This window comes from Haemaphysalis longicornis, unplaced genomic scaffold (assembly GCF_048455015.1).
Source record: "Haemaphysalis longicornis isolate Haplotype H1 unplaced genomic scaffold, Haemaphysalis longicornis Haplotype H1 scaffold_10, whole genome shotgun sequence".
Taxonomy (NCBI): Eukaryota; Metazoa; Arthropoda; class Arachnida; order Ixodida; family Ixodidae; genus Haemaphysalis; species Haemaphysalis longicornis.
This window is the reverse complement of record NW_027526204.1, coordinates 63,721,625-63,739,765: the sequence shown is the minus strand read 5'-3', so window position 1 is coordinate 63,739,765 and position 18,141 is coordinate 63,721,625. Positions and strand designations below refer to the sequence as shown.

Genomic DNA, 18,141 nt, shown 5'->3' with positions numbered 1-18,141 from the left:
TCGATCGAGCTCCCTGATCAGTAGAATCTCACGGTACCAAAAGTCTAAAGGTCACAAGATCCCCGGAAGAAATAATTGAGGCATCTGCAGTATTTGTTAAAAAACCGTGGATAGATAAGGACAAAGAAAGGAAAACTTGTGTTTTTTTTTTCTTTGTCATTATCTATGCACGGTTTTTTGTCAAAATTTGCAGCTCTTGTGTTTTCGTTTGTTCGTCCTTGTCTATACGCGCAGTTTTTTTGTCAAAATCTGCAGAACCAATTAACCCATGTTCCAAATTTATAAGAAATAATTGGGGCTACCGATGGCGGTATGTTTAATGTGTTTTCAAGGGAGCATTTACACTGGCACACCACATGCCGTGTGCCAAGTCAGCGGAGTGGTTAAGTTTAGACAGCCATCTCGGGCCCAGTTTTTACTCGGTACGTCTTGATTTAACATATGTTGGTAAAGCCGCATAATTGACCCTGACCCTATTAAGTTCAGTGAAGACTTTTGTGGTACACCAAGTCATTACCACGCAGACTGCAATTATTCTGAACTGAAGTCCCCCAATCCCAGTTTAGAGTCCCGTCAGTATTTTATATCTGCGCGCGCATGCCTGTGTTTCCGTGAGACAGGCAACCACTCAGCACCGACGTATCGCGGCGTGAAAGACGAGCTTGATAGAGAAACGTCTGGGAAAATTTCACTGAACATTTTCGCGTCAAGTAGGTAGCGCTGCACTGCCTCAGACATTAAAATGTCGCATATGTAGTCTTGGTTTCGTTTTGGCTTCGGCCGGCTCCTCGCGCGTACAGCGGCAAAGACGTCCCGCTACACAGCAAAACAGCGTGGGTTGTGTTCCTTGCTACGAAGGTAGCATTTCTGATGCAGGCGAAATACGGGAAATTCACTGACGTCTCTAGACACATTACAGAACCACAGTTGGACGAATTTTACCATATTCTCTACACGGCTGTCATTACCACCTCACAGCTTCGGCGATTTACACTGCTCAAGCAACATTTCATGCTACGCGTAGATTCTTCGGCCCAAATGGGCGAGCGTGCGCTTTTAAGACAACCTTTTATTTAAACGGCAGTAAAGTAACTATGCCCAAGGGAGTCGTTCAGATGAGCGAAAAAATTCTTTTCAATAAAAGCGTTTCTATACAACGAGCAAGGAAGGGCCGCACGGCCGCGTTCTCGCTGCTGTTCCGCGCACTGCTGCAGTTTAAGCGAGTAAAAAGGAAAGTAGCCCAAGATTATTTGGTGTCGAAGGCATTTTCAATCTGTCTGTGCCTATCTGCAATTCAAAAACACCTACACGCCGCTGCACCGAACGATCTAACAGCACCTGCATTACGGCCACCGTAGCTCGGCGAGCAGACAGGCCCCCGTGGCGGGGCGCACTCTGGCGGCGTTCCGGAGAAGCGCATGGAGCGGCGAACAAGATCTGGCCGCGCCGCTGCGCGCAGTGTCAACACCTAAATATTCTTACACCGTGCCTGTGGTTAAGGCCAATAATGGCCGCCGCTAGCAGGATCAAACCAGCGTTTTCGGGATCAGCAGCACAGTGCCTTATAGCCACTGCACCACCCAGGCATGCGACTGTTGCACGAGCAACGGTGCATGCCGGAGGAACTGACACGGAGGCCATTCGGTGACTTGAGACCTTTATAGTGCACACACCCCTAGAAAGTTACATGAGCTGTCGCGAGACACACTGCGCACTCAAGCAGTCGGAAACACGGCCAGGCTCCCTCTGTCCAGAGCCGCGGAACCGGAACCAGGGGACGCAAAGTGCAGCAAACCGGGCTCCGAACGCAGGGCTCACACCGGTTTGGAGGCCTCCATCATGTCTGCCTGATATGGGTGGAGGCAATGCTGGCGCAGTCCACAAAACACACACAAACTCCTCTGTATACCCATTAGAGTGGTACTACCTGTTTGATGTGTTGGCAATTCAGCATATCTCCTTACATTCCCTTCCCCTCAAACGTCATAAGTGAAGAGACTTTGCGTCGCTGTGTTTTGAATACTGTACTTGACTCTTAACTGCTCCTATATGATGCTTTAGCAGGTAAACTTAATGTGCCGATTATTCGCAATTCAAACTTAGCGTCGAAATTGTAAGATTGGTGCAAGTTGTGGGAATGAGTTTGAGTACACTGGAATCAACACTTGCTGCAAAACTGTTTCCTCGTGAAAACAGAGCAATGGCAATAGGTACTGGTGCCGTCATAAGTAACCGGAACAAGGGTTTGTGAATATGTATTACAAGATGTTTGTCTTACTGGCTTTATGACAGCCACTACCAGTTCACAGGAAGCTTTTCCTATTACGGAGGACTCCTTTAAACGCGCACCAATGCAGCCAGACCATGTCCGGAAGATGAAATTCCTGCAAATTTACGAGACTGTGTTCCAATTACTTTTGACGGCACCTGTACATTACAGTGCACTACACTAGCACAAGTGCCAGAAGTGTAGACAGCCATGCGGAAAGAAAGGAACGGCACGTGTGCTTGAACGGTTGTTTAACTTGCACTTGAACTGAGGCACCATTCCTGCATGGACAGTGCAAAGCTCCCAAGTGCATGCCACATATCGTGACATTGCGTGCAATGCTAGTGCCGCACAGAATTCCGCCCTTCGCTATCACATTACGTCTGTCATGCTATTGTCTCCAGCACGCAGATGGGATAACTTTCCGAAGCACCATATGCAGTAATGCCATCAGGCGCGTGCTGACATTCGAAACAGTGCGTACCACAAAAACGGTAACAACCTGCATCACAATCTCACCATTTTTGTTTCCGCATCCTGCTTGCATAACACATCCCAGCTTTCCCGTACTTAGTGGGACACTGCGTTTCTTCCCCATCTTCACAACTTGTTAGTTCCACCCGGTTTGCCGCAGTTTTGCGCCCATCGCCTCCGAGATCCGCCTCGTTTTTTTTTTTTTTGTTAGTTTTTCAATCCGAAGCAACAACTGAGAGAGAGAACACGAGAACGGTGCACCGCCCACCGAAGGCGGCGCCTTTTGCGGCGGCATGGTCTAAGGCAGAGAGCACGGAGCCTCCGAAGAGGCGCCCCACGATGCGAGTCATATCAAAACAAGCAACCTATGTACAACAACATCGCCGCAGCCTGGCTTCGCAGGAGCGTTTAGGATCGCGCTCGCGGGTGGGGGAGATTCGAGGAAGAAGCAGAGAAAGCGGCCGCCCTGGCTCCCCAGACCGTCGCTGGCTTTCCCAGTCGTGCTTTAGAGTGGTGAAGCACACCCAAAAATGTCTCAGGTAGTGTGGCTTAGTGTATGCCTGCGCTCTAAATTCAACTTCACTGACCTGACCATTTCAAAATGACAGCCACATTCAAAACGACAGCCACAAACAAAGACGCTTTTGACTGAGGTCACCACCAGAAACTTGTGAATGCTTATTTTTCTTATTAGAGAAATTGCTCTAGCACGAATCTAGGCTTGACAAAACGCGTCTACTAAAGCAACGGCCCCAAAATTAGCTGGGTAAGCCAGCATGCCCGTAATCTTTTTGTGGAAGCAGTAAGTTACGGAGCTTTGGGTGTTGCGCTCCAAATCATGTCCAGTGCAGGCAGCGTGGCGCTCTAGAGTTACACCAGGCACAGACATGCAAACAGCAAAGGACCATTTGAATTGAAAGAGTGTTATGATATTTATAAGCCAATTATCTGGATGTTCTGGGATAATCTGATGCTTCAAAGAACTTCACTGACTGATTTTAAGCCCCCCTCCCCTTCCAAAAAAATAAAATCAAGAACCTGACTATTGATGCCTTTAAAAAAACTCAGTGTCCGGCGATTATGGTGTGGTCCTCGAGAGGAACTGCGCATGCTTATGCGTGCTATTACCCTCAGAATTTGAACAAAACAAAAAGGAACACTGGGGATAACGCCGCGAGGCTCTGGAGAACCACGGCGGGGTTCAGCGAAGATTTCTTTAGGTCGACGTGGTAACAGCTCAGAGGCCCTGAGAGAAATAAAACTATATATATACTCTCTGTAGTTATTTGCGGAGCCTCTCGGGGCCGGAGGAAAAATGAGACGTGCAGCGGGCCCCAAAGAGCCGCGGGACCCCACTGCTGCTAGACGAGCTCACCCGCCCCAATCGGGCAATAGTTGCGTGCAGTGGAACAAACAAAGAGCTGGAAACAGACACGGTATAATGCAATATACTCTGTACAAGTGTGTTATTTAGTTGAGTCTAGGTTACGCTACACACTACATCAACAATGCGGCGGCACGCCTTTCATGTCCGAGGGGGGAAACCCCCGCCAGGAACTGGCGCCCCTTGTCTCTCCGGCGGGACAGGTTCCGCTCGAGAGGTTGGTCACCGTACTCACGATATGCACAAGATTTCTCTTTTTTGTTCCGAGGTGCACGCCTCCCTCGTTTAGCCTCCTCCTAGCGACGCCCGTTTGTGTTTTTGTTTAAAAACTAGGATAAATTTTGTTCATCGTACCTGCGTTGTTCAAACGAGCCACGGGACGCAACGGAATCGGCTCCCATTGGCTACAACACAAAAGCGGCGAAAACGTAATTGGAATCGGCGTGCACCTCTTTTTACTGCGCGGCACGCAACGAATCGAAGGCGGCTTTACCTGCCGAAACGTGACGCCAACGGCAGCATCCGGCCGCACCCGGTGTCCACGGGTAGGCGTGCATCCACGCGTTTGCCGCAGCATGCGTCTAGGCTAGAGTACAAAAGCAGTCTGCTCGCCGCCCCGGCAAAGAGGAGGGCCGTGCCTGCTTTGTGGGCTGCCTTACGCCCACCAATGTATACATGAGAATATAACGTGTGCTTCGGGGGAGACGAAAAGTAAATAAAAACAACAATCAAAAGACGCAGAAAACATCACGACCTGCAAAAACAGAGGTCACCACATGCAGCACAAGGCGGCCGACTAGATATGGGTGGCAAACTGCTCGGCCACCGTGCAAAACGCGTTGCGTTTTGGAGCGGCTCTCACTGCTGCGCGAGAAAAGTACGAAATACGCACAAGAACACATTGCTGCGCTCAAGCGAGAAACACTTTGCAAACGTGTGACTAAATCCTTTACGAGCCGCATTTTTTTGGACTGCCAAAATGCTGCACGCAGGGAATCAACTTTGCAAATCGTAAAGATAAAAACTGCTTTTAAAACCTAATCTGCGCGATCGTAAGCGCAGCTCTGGACAGCCCAGCTTGACGGCAATCAATTAACCTGCCAACTTGGCTTGTGCCGCGTGTGCACTTTTGCGCAAACTTGGTAATGCAAAGCTTGTCGCTTATAACAATGTTAAAACAATGTTAAAAAAGAAAAATCCGACTAGGCAAAAGGTGCAACCACTTAGCAGAACATCCAAGCGTAGCAAAACGCAGAGCACAAGCCGTCTTGTTGCCTCTACCTGAATCGCAGCTCACTCCAGTGGCTCCTGGTTGAACATCAGGAACGCAAACACGTTCGCACAGTGACCGAGCGGAACAACGCAAAACTCGCCCTGAATTGACTAGGGTGCAGGGGGCCTCTATGAAGGTGCCCGTGCACAGTTGAACAATGGTAACACAAAAAGGGTAACACAACAACAGCACAGCACTTCAGTCTGGTTATTAAGGAAAGGCTGACGTCACTAAGAGACGTTTCGCGTAAGTAAGAAAGAAAACGAAAACAGAACTAGTCATATGTGGACCCCTGAAACAAGCGCGTACATCACTATCATTCCGAGATCTGGAATGGCTCTCCGATTTGACGACAAAATGTGCAGAGCTGGCTGCATTATTTAGATTCCCACTTAGATTTTTATCCCTTTGTTTTCATGCCGTGGGCCTGCTTGTGGAACTGACCGAGACAAGGCACTGAAAAAACTTCCAATGCTGATTCCCAGAGTGCCTCAAGCTAAGCCGAACCAAAGCCATGTAAGAAAAATTGGCAGTGGCTTAGCTCGGCCATGCCAGGATATACATAGCGTGAGCTAAGGTTCATCAATCCAATCCAAACCAATCCAATTCAATGCTCCTCGTGCTTGTGCAGCACCGCCCGTCAGGGTCCACGCGAAACTGCTCAACCTTGGCCAGTGTAGCTTGCGCTACAAAAGACGTCACAACCGTGCACAAGTAGGAACTGCAGTGGTTTAAGTTGAGAGTAGTTTCAGCTTTGGCCTGAAAGTAACCCCCCCAATGTTCTTTGCTAAAACCACACTATGTTAACACACTATGGTAACTCTACGTAGTCACATGAAGTCAGCTGACCACATTTCTGCAGAGAACAGCCTCTGTGACTAAACGAGTTAAGGAACAGTTTAGTAGCCACCGCATTGGGCATTTATTTTCTTCCGACATGCCATTATTAAACATATTCCTTCCGTGATCAGTAATGATGCAACTGCAACACATTAAAATGGTATTTTAAGTTGCACTGCAAATGACTCTCAGCATTCTAGGACAACTGTTTTTCGCACGAGATTGGGTGTTCGGAGTTACTGCAGCCTCGCTGGCCCCAGTCGCAGATCTCACAACGATGGTGCTGCCGACTTGCCTCAGAGGTACACGCGCGACACACCACACTATGGCGCACTATGCCCGCCTGTGCTCATTTCAAAATGCACCAGACAGTTCTACCAAACTCAACGAGAGAGGGAAAACGCAAAGGGGGTGGGAAAAAAAGGAAGAGCGAGACAGAGAAGAACGTTCGTTGTTTGGGTTTCGTCTTTCCCCTCCCCTCCCCCTTTCTACAACCCTGTCCGTTCTGCTCCAACAAAGTCCACGCACACCAAACGAGATTACAGCAGCAAAGTCCCGTGTTGTACGAGCAGAGAACAGGGGGGGGGAGGGGGCACCTCTCTTCCGGGGTACGACTGCCCAAGATGTCGGAATGCTCCGCACAGGGCCGCCCTTGAGTGCTCACTGCCGCCCGCCTCTAGGAATCTCGCTCACCCCGACAGAACGGAGTCTCTGACAGTGCTACCGCTGTGCTGCTACGACAAGCTCCGCTAAGGGAAGAGGCCCGATTGACCTCTGCCCGACTAGTGCCCCTTTTACGGTCCTGGAGTGCCGCGACTGCTGCGCACGAGATGGCGCTTGCCGACTGCATGGTGAGCAGTGGCACGCCAGCCGAGTGCAGAGGCCCGTGGTAAGCGTCGTGGCCCCTAAGCTGAGTCAATAAGCCCCCTGCCTTGTTGCATAGGTTTCGTGCCCTGGCCTCTGCAGGCTCGGCGGCAGGTGCGCCCTTCCCGCCTAGTGAACAACTGCCCGTTCCTAAGCCTAATCAACGCTCGCGGATCATCGCGCGGTGCAGCTAACCTCCGACTCCTCCTGTGTTGGGCGACTCTACGCGGTTGCACAAACGTGCGACACGGGTCGCCACAACGGCGCCCGTGACAAGTGCTGGCGGGGGAGGCCTCCGACTCCTCCGGTCAGCTGAGAGCTCCGTTTTGTGTCCGCTCTGGAAGACGTTATCGCCGACGCGTTTCCCCGCCGGTGCTGACGGTCGGACGGCGGTGCCGTCCGCTGCGGTGGCCATGTTTGCGCGCTACGGGACGGTGGCGCCGTGAGGCAGCCAGCGCCGACGTGCGAGCCTTTGGTTCCTTCCATGCGGGGGGTGTGTGCTCCTCTGCGCGTCGGCCAACGCCGTCCAACGGGAGTGCACCTTCCCCTCTCCCAGCAGAGTGCCTGGTTTGACGCGAGTGTGAGTGTGGTGGTCGGTGGTGGTGGTGGTGGTGCCGTGGCGGCGGTGCGAGCCACGGGGGGCGGCGGGGCCCGTGGTGCGTTCACAGGTTGAAGAAGCCGAACTTGCTGGCGATGCCGCCCACGTGCCGCTTGAGCGACGACACGTGCTCCGTGACCGACTGGGTGACGTTCTGGATGCTCCGCACGTACCCCTCGGCGCTCTCGCCCGCCAGCGAGGCAACGATCTTGCGGCGTGGCGACGCCTCGCTCTCAGTCCCCATCTCCGGGTAGTCCCTGCGCGACACACGCGACTCTCAAACAAGCTGCCCAAGAGCGCCCACGCAAATAAATGCAAAGCCCCACTGAACGCCCTGCCCGTACCCCATGCGTGTCTCTCATGGGACATCTCGCAAAAAGCCTGGTCAGCATACAAACTGAACATGTGTGCAGAACACGTGATCGGCCCATCATTTCCCAAACGTTACCCTATCTTATGACTGCTTGACTGCCCTAACCTGTCTCCCTCGCCACTGCGTAACTGCTAAAAAGTGATCACTCATAAAACATTGCTGGGAGATGCGTCTGCACAAGCCGATCTATCCACCAAATCCCATAACCCGCACATGCAGGTGCACCAAGCATGAGTGCAAAAGAGAAAGTACCACTTCTTTAACAACGATGTTTCAGTGTGTCCACCAGACGGTATCCTACTTTTATGTTAAAGAATAAGAGGTTTGTGTAGCTGTCAGAAAAAAAAAAAAAAAAAAAAGGCTCCACCTCGAGCACAAACCAAAATTATGGCACTCACAATTCTTCCATGAACTTTCTTGTTTTACACTCATCCCCCCCCCCCCCCCCCTTTCTTTGTGACACAGTGGAACCCTGATTATACGTCCCCCAGTTTCACGAAAACTTTCTTAGACTGGATTGTCACAGTCCCGACAAACTCCCCATAGAAACAATGCATTAAAACCCTGACTATACAATGCTTGGGTGCACGCAGTCCGCACTGGCGAAGATAACGCGGCGTTCTTCCAACCTTTCATGCCGCCTCATCTCGACCTTTATTCCTTGACCCCCGTTTGACGCTGCTTGATGTGCAAAGGTAAACAGTCCACGGTGGGCCCAACCACTTGCTGGACAGACTCGAGCAAGCAAACACGTACTGGTGGGGCCCCACGCGGAAGCAGAGCACCAACGCGGCGACTGAGAAGTCAAGGTGGCCGGCTGACCAGCAATAAGCTCGTACCGAGCCGGCGATACCCTAAAGCAATGACCAAACTTGCGCTTTCCTACCCACTGGCTCCAAGTTTCTTCCTTCAATGACGCTCCTCCCCCCTCCCGAACAGTCATTTTTTTCTGGTCTTTACAGCTCTTACCACCTGCTCTCTGCTTATCGATGTCCTTCAAAGCCGTGTTGTCGCTTTGTTCCTTTTTTCCATCCCCGCCTCATACAGTTCATTTCACTTCCCCTTCCGCCTCCACACTCTCACCCCTGCCTTTTCCCCTCTCAATTAGCTCAGCCGCATCAGCCTTACCAGCTAACCTTGCGCGTGCGAGGTGATGGCTGGCAGGCTTGTGCAGACGCCACGGTCTGGGAGGGGGCCACAAAATATTCGCTTCTATTTTTTAGAAGCTTGAGATTTCAGTTAGGGGTTCGCAAATTACGCGAGAGCATGCTAAGGATACCAGTTTAAATAAGGTCTTAGCCCACCCGTTGCGCGAGACTGTCTAGTAGGGGCACATTTGCTTGTACACCGATCATACGACACCCCAGTCATATGACGCTTTCGCTCAGTCGGTCCCTTGAAAGTCGTATTACTGGGGTTCCACTGTATATAGAATGTCAAACTGATGCATTTAAATTCTAGGCAATATTGAAGTTACTTTCTTGCAAGCGGGTGTTACGCTAACAGGTGCTTCCAGAAAAAATGCATTCCTTATAACCGTCAATAAAATTGAGGATTTCTAAACACGATTGTAGCTCCTGGGCTACCTAAATGGAAACACTTTAGGCTGTCTGCCTGTAACTCGAATCAGCCCGAAGCGTTGGCGGTGAGCCTGCCCACTAGTGGCTCATTCAACCATTGGGTGGAGAAGTGATTGGCGAGGGGAAAAGGAGTGCAGGAGGTGGAGGGCGTAAATAAGGTGGGATGTAGGGAGCAAAGGGAAAGGAGGGGGGAGGAGGGGCAAAAGCGTAGCAGTAAAGGGATGGGAGGAGTGTGGTTCCTGCACACCGAGTGAGGGTGAGGAGGAACAGTGGGATGAAATGTGAGAAGAGAAAAGAGGAGGAAGTGGAGTTGAAGGGAAGGAAGGAAAGGGTGAGGCTGATGTGGAAAGTGGGGATGAGTAAGGGGAAAATACGAGGGAGTGAGAAGGAGAGTGGGCAGTGGTGAGGGGGGAAAGGGAGACATGGGAGGGGAGGAGAGACAAGGGAGGGGAGGGGTAAGAATAAAAGACTGTGGGGGGAACGGAAGGGGGCACGAGGGGGAAGAGAAGAGGAAGGGGAAGATGTGGGGAGGACTGGAGGGGAAAGGGTAACATTGAAGATAGGGAGAGAGAGAGTGAGGTTAGCCGAGCCGTTGCAATGGCTTGCTACGTTAGGTAACAAAAGAAAAAGAGAAAAAGCATAAACAAAAAGAAGAAAACGAAAAACAAAAAAACTATAAAAATGAAAAGATGTCATTTGATGCGCCCAAAATTTCCAATCACGATACTCTGTCCAGTTCAGTGCTCCGAAGAAACTCCAAGGGAGCTGTGATTGCACGTGTAGCCTGACTGGGATCCGACCAAGGTCCCAAAACAGCCCTCAGGGTCAGGACCGAAAGGAAATTAATTTTAAGGAACGAGGTTGAGGGTAGCAGGAGGGAAATGCAGGAGGGAGAGGAGCAGATCACGAGTGGAGAGAGAGGGACGACTTTGTTCGCTTCCAAGGAAGCTAGGAGGGGAAGGGGCGGGAGGGCCCTATACTTTTTTTTCAGTCGTACGCTAGGAGTCTTTGACCCCTGCAGTGGCCCCTTCTGCTTCTTGGATCAGTAGTTGTAGTCGTTCAGGAGGGTTGGGAGGGAGGGGAAGTTCGGAAGGGCAAGAGAGGAAGATGGAAAATGTGGGACTCGGTCGGGGGTAGTAAAGGAAGGGGGAGGGAGAGGGTAGAGTAGGAGGGGGAGAGGGAAATGCATTACGCGGAAGGGGTGGCCGAAACTGTCGTATTTTAACAGCATTTGCAGTGAATCCGGCAACACTGGATTCACAGTGACGTCACTTGCAGCGACTCGAGTTCGTTCAAAGGAACGGACACCTGTTCCTTTCTTTTTCCTTTTTTTGTTCAAAGCGAGGATCCTTGAGTAGTTCCGTAGGCAGTATGGACCCCGTGAATGCGACTCATGCCGACAGTTTTGAATCGTATGAGTTGGCTCGGTGATGAGTGCGTGCTCCCTTTTCTGTGGTTAAGCAAAGTATTAGCCCACACCACTTTCCATCGCGGCACCAATAATCGCAAAGCACACTGCAGGCACTACAGCAACTTTTGCTGCCACCACCACCATACCGGCACCAGCAGGAGGAAGAAAGCCACTGCCACCACCAAGGCACCCAAACCACGGCCACACAAAGGCGCTACTTACAGCCATGGCACTCTTATAGCGCAGAGACTTGCCCCTTTTCGTCGTTCTGGAAGCAACCACAGGGGCAGACACACTCACACAACAACAACAACAACAACAACAACAGAGCAGGCACGCAGCAGCACACTGCCAGCTCCCCTTACTGCGCCACATTTCTCCCCACGTCAGTCGTAATGCCTTCCGGCTGCGACAGAAGCACAAGCATTGCGGCCGCAGCTTATATTTGCGCACTGTTAGTTAAAAGCCCAGAAAGGGTTTCAGCATTTACTGCACAGAATGGCGCAAAGCGCTGAAAAAATTTTTTTTCCACTTTCTGCAACCCTCAAGAGTTCTTGAAAGCTGTCACAGACAACACGACATTTCGCCCCCTTAAGCTGTACAGTCTTAGTAAGTTTTTAACTCGGTACCACTGCACCTGAAATGCAGGTAGGTTAAGGCAAGTACTTGCCGGGCTGCTGCAAACGAGTGTGCACAACTGGCAAGTGAATTGGCACTGTTTGTGGATTCTCAATATAAGTAAAGGGCCGATTTCAGCAACTTCATTATGTCGAGGTTTACCTCTAGCAACTAGCAGCATGAAGGAAGGTAATGCACTTAATTAAAGGGGCCATGCGGACAAACCACACGTTTGGTTCATTCAAAAGATTGCCTCGTTAGAATCACGCTGACACCACTTTTAACGTAAGCTTAGCTCAAATAAGCGGCATAATTAGGAAAAAAAGGGAATGGCCATGTGACCCACTAGCTCATTTCCTGCAAAAGAACCTATGATGCCATATCAGCCAGCTCTGCGATTGGTGACGGCCGGCAAAAGCAAAACCAAATTAGGCAGGGGTTATAAACTTGCCGAACAAGCTATTTGCGCTTAAATTTAGGGCACATTCTTTTCATATCAGTAAGAATAGTGGGACAAACAGTGGCAGTTACGAAAGCACACGTAAACATAGAAGTACCGATGAGTACTGCTGTTGGTACTGCGCGCACTATGCTTGTTTTAGCTTCACAGCACTGCGGGGCTTTGGGATTGTCTCAGGAGACACTGGCCGAATGATGCAAGCAACGGTGTCTTACATGACCATATTTGTCGCGCAAGCACCATGTTTCACGAAATGATTATTTTCTCCATGAACAAAAAGAAGCCAGGTTTAAATACGGTCACAAACAAACCAAAGGCAGAGAATGGCTTGTCGCGGTGTGGTGGCACCATCCAGGTTGACTAACACTAGACAAGTCCCCGCTCCACACCAATTATAGCTGAAAGACCTGTTCTTATGATGTCATCGCAAACGTCGTTCAAACACGTTTGGTGCGCGAATTAAAATTTTAGATTAAATTGATTAATTTGTCGAAGAATAAAGCATCGTTTGCTTTCGGAGAAGCGGTGGGGGCACTAGAGGGGCATTTTTTTTGCCTGAACTGGTGCAGATTAGTGCAGTGTCGTGCAGACGAGTGCAAAGTGCTAATGGCGATATCAATTATGTAGTTAGAAGATGAACATATGCTGCACTGCTTGCACCAGTGCAGCCAGTTTAGGCCAAAAAATGCCTCTACTATAGAACACGAAACCTTTCAAATAAAACAAACTTGTATTTTGTTTTCATGGCCCCTTTAACAAGCAAGCAAACTAAAAATAACGACAGAAGAACGACAAAAAACTTAAGCATGACATGTGACACAGTTTGACTCATTCCAAACCATGGGAAAAGTGTTTTTTTTTGTGTGTGTAGGTTGAGTAAAGATTTTTCAGTGTGAAAACGGTTTCACTGAGAAATACACAAGGCACACAAGAATGAAGCTAAGTAAATGGGCTTTTTAACGACATGGCTTCAGAGATGACGAGAAGCGTCAGAGTAAAAAATTAAATTCGTCAAAGACAATTTTGTCAAAAGCAAAAGCCAAAGCAAAGAAAAAAAAAGGAAGTTTATACGTGGAAAAAAGAAAAAAAATTTTTGGAATATACAAGTTCTCTCACATGCATTAGCAAAACTCTTAGTAAACAATGAAGTCCAAACTTAGGCAGCTTGTCAGCTACAAGAAATTACTTTCACTCTTTTCAAACCCAAGGAAAAAAGCTTCTTGGTCAGGTTCAGTAAATTTTTTTAATTGCTAGAATGGTGGGGCCCAAAAAACATACAAGGCACATAGAAATGAAGCTAAATAGATGCACTTTGTAATAATGCAGTTTTCAAAATGAAGTAAGAGGTTTGAATGTGAAATGTTTTTTGCCAAGAAATTCTAGGATAACTCCACAAAAATATGCTACATATGCGTATATCTCCAAATAAAAAAAAATATCTAGAAATCTGTTTTGAATATACGTCTTCTTACACTTATTAGCAATATCTGTGGCAAGAATTAAGGTTTAGGCCCTGTGGGTTCACTAGCTACCAAAAAAATACATGCTTTCCAAATGCTTAAAAATTTTTGTACTGGTTCAAGTAGATATTTTGTATGAAACAACTGTTAGCTTGGAAAATATGCACCTCATATGAAAATAAAGCTAAATAGATGGGGTTTTTTAAATGGCATAGCTTTGGAGATGAAGTAGAGAGTGGAAATTCAAAATATTTGTCAAATGCAAAATGTTTGATACGCTTCAGAAAAAGAATGTTAAAGATGTGCTCTTATATCTCAAAAGAGAAATATATTAGAGACATTCTGGAATGTATATGAAATCTTCCTGCATGTATTACAGAAATTCTGCGTAAAATTTAAAGCCTTAGCTCTAGCGGTTTTTCAGCCACAAAAAATGACTCGTAGCCTCTCAGTGGTGCATGCCATTATGCAAAGTAAACAAGAAGTCCTGTTAAAATGATTTTCCCACCCCACAGATAAGATAAAGAACATTCGTGACACATGTAAAGCCCCCAAAATTGGCTCTGGAGAACGTCAAACGAAGTTAATTAAAGAAAGAAACCAAAACCTACTGTAACTGGCCGTTGATGTTCAAGGCTGGTTCTGTTGATAACCCTTCTCAGAACTAGATTCCGACAATGCCACATCATCCACAGACTCACTACTGCTGAGAACATCAAGAGACTTTAACGAAAATGCAGCGGAATCACGCAATTTGTGGTGGTTAGGAACAAGCGTCAAACTTGGAGGCTGTGGCCATCTTGATCCGCAACTACTGCGCAGTTTCGCTTTACGCGGCGGGTTTTAAAAAATCACCGCCTATGGCGCTGGTGGTTTCTAAATGTTTGTATGAGCATATCAACAGTTGGACATCGCTGCTGTTTGCACATGGTATGGAAAGAGTTAAATGAGAAAGCAAAGTGCTGCAACAGGTGGAAAAATGGAGGAACCAGCAATGCTAAAATGCCAAACGAAACGCAGCGACGAGCATCAGCCCCAGAGCAAATATTCGCATAACCTTTAGCAACCACACCAGCACATTCTGCTCTAACGGCAACGCGCGCACACATCAGCGGCGGTTGTGGAACAAAACAAACGAAGGGTCTGGGGGTGTGTGTGTGTGTGCGTGGGGGAGGGGGGGAGGGGGGGGGGACATGAGATTTTGGTAATGCAGCGAAGATGAAGAGTATGCAGTGGAATCTCACTAAACCGTACCCGCATAAGCCATAGCTTCTTTTTATACGTAGTTAAGCCAAATCCCTGACCCGGTTTCCCCTTAACTCTTTCGGGACCGCTCCATAGGCCATCGATCACATATGATCGATGGTTTCACGAGCCTGCAGAATACAAATTTTCGATGGAACACCTAGCGACATCTAGGAGATAGTTTGAAAACTATAGTTTTCTCTTTTGTGAAGTTTCTTTTTTTATCGCCAGGCAGCAACGCATCAGATATTTTATTCTGACGGGCAGTGGTTTCGAATGTAAACAAACACGGCGTCATACTCGCGCGAGCGCGATAAGAAATCCGCCTCATCTCGTCTCGCATATCTTCGCCTTCTACTGTGGATTTTAACGATGAGAGTGGCAGTGAAGAGTCGGAATGCGGCTTTAGCAATCGGCTTTCAGCTGGAGTGAGGATTCAGGTGTTGATCAGCCTGGAACATCAAATCGCGCTCAAAGGTGGGTGTTGGTTTCGGTTTCAATTGTCTCTGGAGTAAGTATGTGCGCTTGAAATATGTTCTGGCTGGTTTATATTTGTTCACTAGGGTGTTAACTACCTATGGTGGTGATCTCCTGCCACCATCTCCGAAAGGGAACAAGTTTTCGCCGAGACGAAAGCCCGGCGTGTACCTGGGCGACGACGTAGCCATGGCCCTAGTGCCAAAGAGATCACGCACAAAACAAAAAACCAGTTACACCTAGCCGCATCAAACTTTCGCGATGAAGAAACAAAGCATTGTGTTAAATTTTGTATATCCTGAAATAATTTTATTCTTTTTTAATATTTTTATATTTACGCTTTTTTCTATCTTTTTCTGCAGTTTTTTTACAAAGTTCTTAATTTCAGATTTTTTCATGGTTCTATAGTCAGTGTTGAAGTAAAACTTGGTATTGTATGTCAAAGAACATATAATTAGCTGCATTTTGGTATATGCTAAGGTAGGATGGTGCCTTTGCTTTATGTAATAAAACATTTGTAGCGAGACCTCACTTTTTCATCACTTTTTCGGGCGGTCCCGAAAGAGTTAACCTAATGCATTCTGATAAACTGTAGTGCCGGCTAGTACGTACTTTCTTCCCGTCCCCGTCAGTAATGGTTTAACGAGATTTTACTGTACATTATTGGCATACAATTCCTCAGCAGACAGAAAGTATGCATCGGAGTCTACAATAAAGCAGTAGCAGCAGTAGTAGAAGCAGGGTAAAGGGCGAGGGAAGGAGGGAGCTGCACCCTGGGCCCTAACCACTCACTCGGAGTCGTCCTTCTCGCGACTGTTGGCGTCCGAGACGGAGGCGGCGGCCTCTTCCAGCTGCAGCCGACTGCACACCGTCTGGTACACCTTGGAGTTGAGCTTCTCTTCCTCGATGCCCTGCAGCTCAAAGTCCGAGTACAGCTTCTGCACCCGTGATTGGAGAAGAGGGGAAAGAGGGGGGGATGAGTGCGTGTCCTGCAGAAACAGCAGTGAGAGCAACACAAGAGAGCAGCGCAAGAGGAGGAGGAGGAGGAGGGCTGACCCGTGCAATGTGGAGCAGCGCCGAGAGCTGGATCGAGTGCAGCCCGTGGTCCAGCCGCTCCGACAGCCAGGAGCACAGCAGGCTCATCTGGGCCGCATACCATTGCTGGGCAGCAGGGAGAGAGGGGGAGGGAACGGATCAGCGGGTGCTAGACCACGAAGACACCGCAGCCTGTTCTTGACTGCACGAGCAGCCAAGACTTTACCATTCATTTTGTACCCCTTTACACCCAAGAGCAGCTTCCAGCAATGAACTCGGCATCAGGTGAAATAGGGTTCTGCCAGAAAGAGGCACCCGCTGTGAGCAACTGAGGGGAAAGCTGCTTGGGAGAGAAAACGGCAAGGAAGGATGCACTGGGTAAAATCAGAAAGCGTCAGGGAGAGAACGGTGATACATCTGCCACTTTGATCAGCTGGACTGTTAGCCTCCACAACTGCTACGTAGTTGTGTAGATCCAATTGTGGAATCTGTGCGATGTGCTTTAAAGGACAGAAAAAGAGTTGCAATGCAAACAAGAATCGATGCTAGCTGGTGCAGTGTGATGGGAGAGGAGTGGCAGACAAGATGCCAACACAAGAAAAACATCTAACAAGTAGCGCTTGTGCCTCCTTTGTCTTGCGCTGTTGTGTCATGCACAGCTGCCCCCCAATCATGACACATCAAAGAGTTTTCTTTAGGGATGGGCGAATATTCGGTATTGTCGAATATTCGATCGAATAGCTCTCTATTCGTTATTCGCTTCGATCCGAATGCAGGTATTCGATATTTTCGAATTATTCGATGCTCCCGAATAGGCAGCTAAAAGCCAAGCTTTTCGGTCAAGCTTTCCGAGAGTTACCCCAGGCTTGGCTCAAGACCCACCAACGCGGACATTTCTATTATCAGTGCCGGCACTGCCGAGTTGCTGCCTTGCCTAGAGGTTCGACGAAGCTCTCGGCCGCCAGCACACTTTAGGTTAAAAAAAAAGGCGGCACTGAAACGACACCGCTCCGAACATAGCGGCACCAAGCCAGCAGACTTGTACAGGCCGCCATTTTGAATAGGCATGCCGCCATTTTGAATAGGCTCGCTCAGTGCGGCAGTACGCCTATGGGTACGCCGCACTAAGCGAGCCTATTCAAAATGGCGGCCAGCCACTTGCGCTTTGCTTGGCTACGGCCGAGGATACTAGTGGCTACAATACTTCTTTTTTTAGCGGAGCTCCTAGGCGGCGCTTAAACTTGTGAATGAGTAGAGTTCCTGTATATAGCTCCCGCAGGGAGCTAAGAGTCGCGCGACCCTTTTTCACGCGCCGCCGTGATTGCGACACTCCGGTTATCCATGCCGCGCAGAGAAGCTCCCACTACGGCTGCGCCGCAGCCGCCGACGCGGGCGGCACTACGCCCCGCCCAGGAACAGCAGCAGCAGAAGCGTGAGGCGCCGCCGACCGAAGCGCTCCCACCGCGCGTCGGCCGCCGTCGGAAGCGTGGCGGCGAGGCTCCTTCACCCGCGACGGGCGGCTTTCCCGCAGCAATCCGGATAACAAAGATGGCGGTCGGTCGCGCAACTCTTAGCTCCCTGCGGGAGCTATATACAGGAACTCTATGAATGAGCAGCCGGCGGAAACTGCTGCACCTAGAGCATGTGGCGCAACAGGCATTTCTTCATGAAAACTTGTGAATACAGCAAAGGAAAGCTGTGCGTAAGATTTTGCAATAAATGTTCAACTGGTAATAGTTTTGCACAATGCTGTGCCTACGTGAGTTCTAATTATTAGAAA

General features: G+C 49.1%; 1 protein-coding gene across 1 annotated transcript in view; it reads right to left on the bottom strand.

The window, feature by feature from the left end:
• Positions 1–1,644: 1,644 nt before the first annotated feature.
• Positions 1,645–18,141, bottom strand: part of Cadps (calcium-dependent secretion activator 1) — a 135,421-nt gene continuing 118,924 nt past the window's right edge. The window contains exons 27-29 of the mRNA XM_077689681.1: positions 16,383–16,487; positions 16,119–16,264; positions 1,645–7,959 (exon numbers count right to left, since the gene is read on the bottom strand). Coding sequence (XP_077545807.1) covers positions 7,767–7,959; positions 16,119–16,264; positions 16,383–16,487 — 444 coding nt within the window. The 3' untranslated portion in view covers positions 1,645–7,766. The remainder of the gene's footprint in view (positions 7,960–16,118; positions 16,265–16,382; positions 16,488–18,141) is intronic.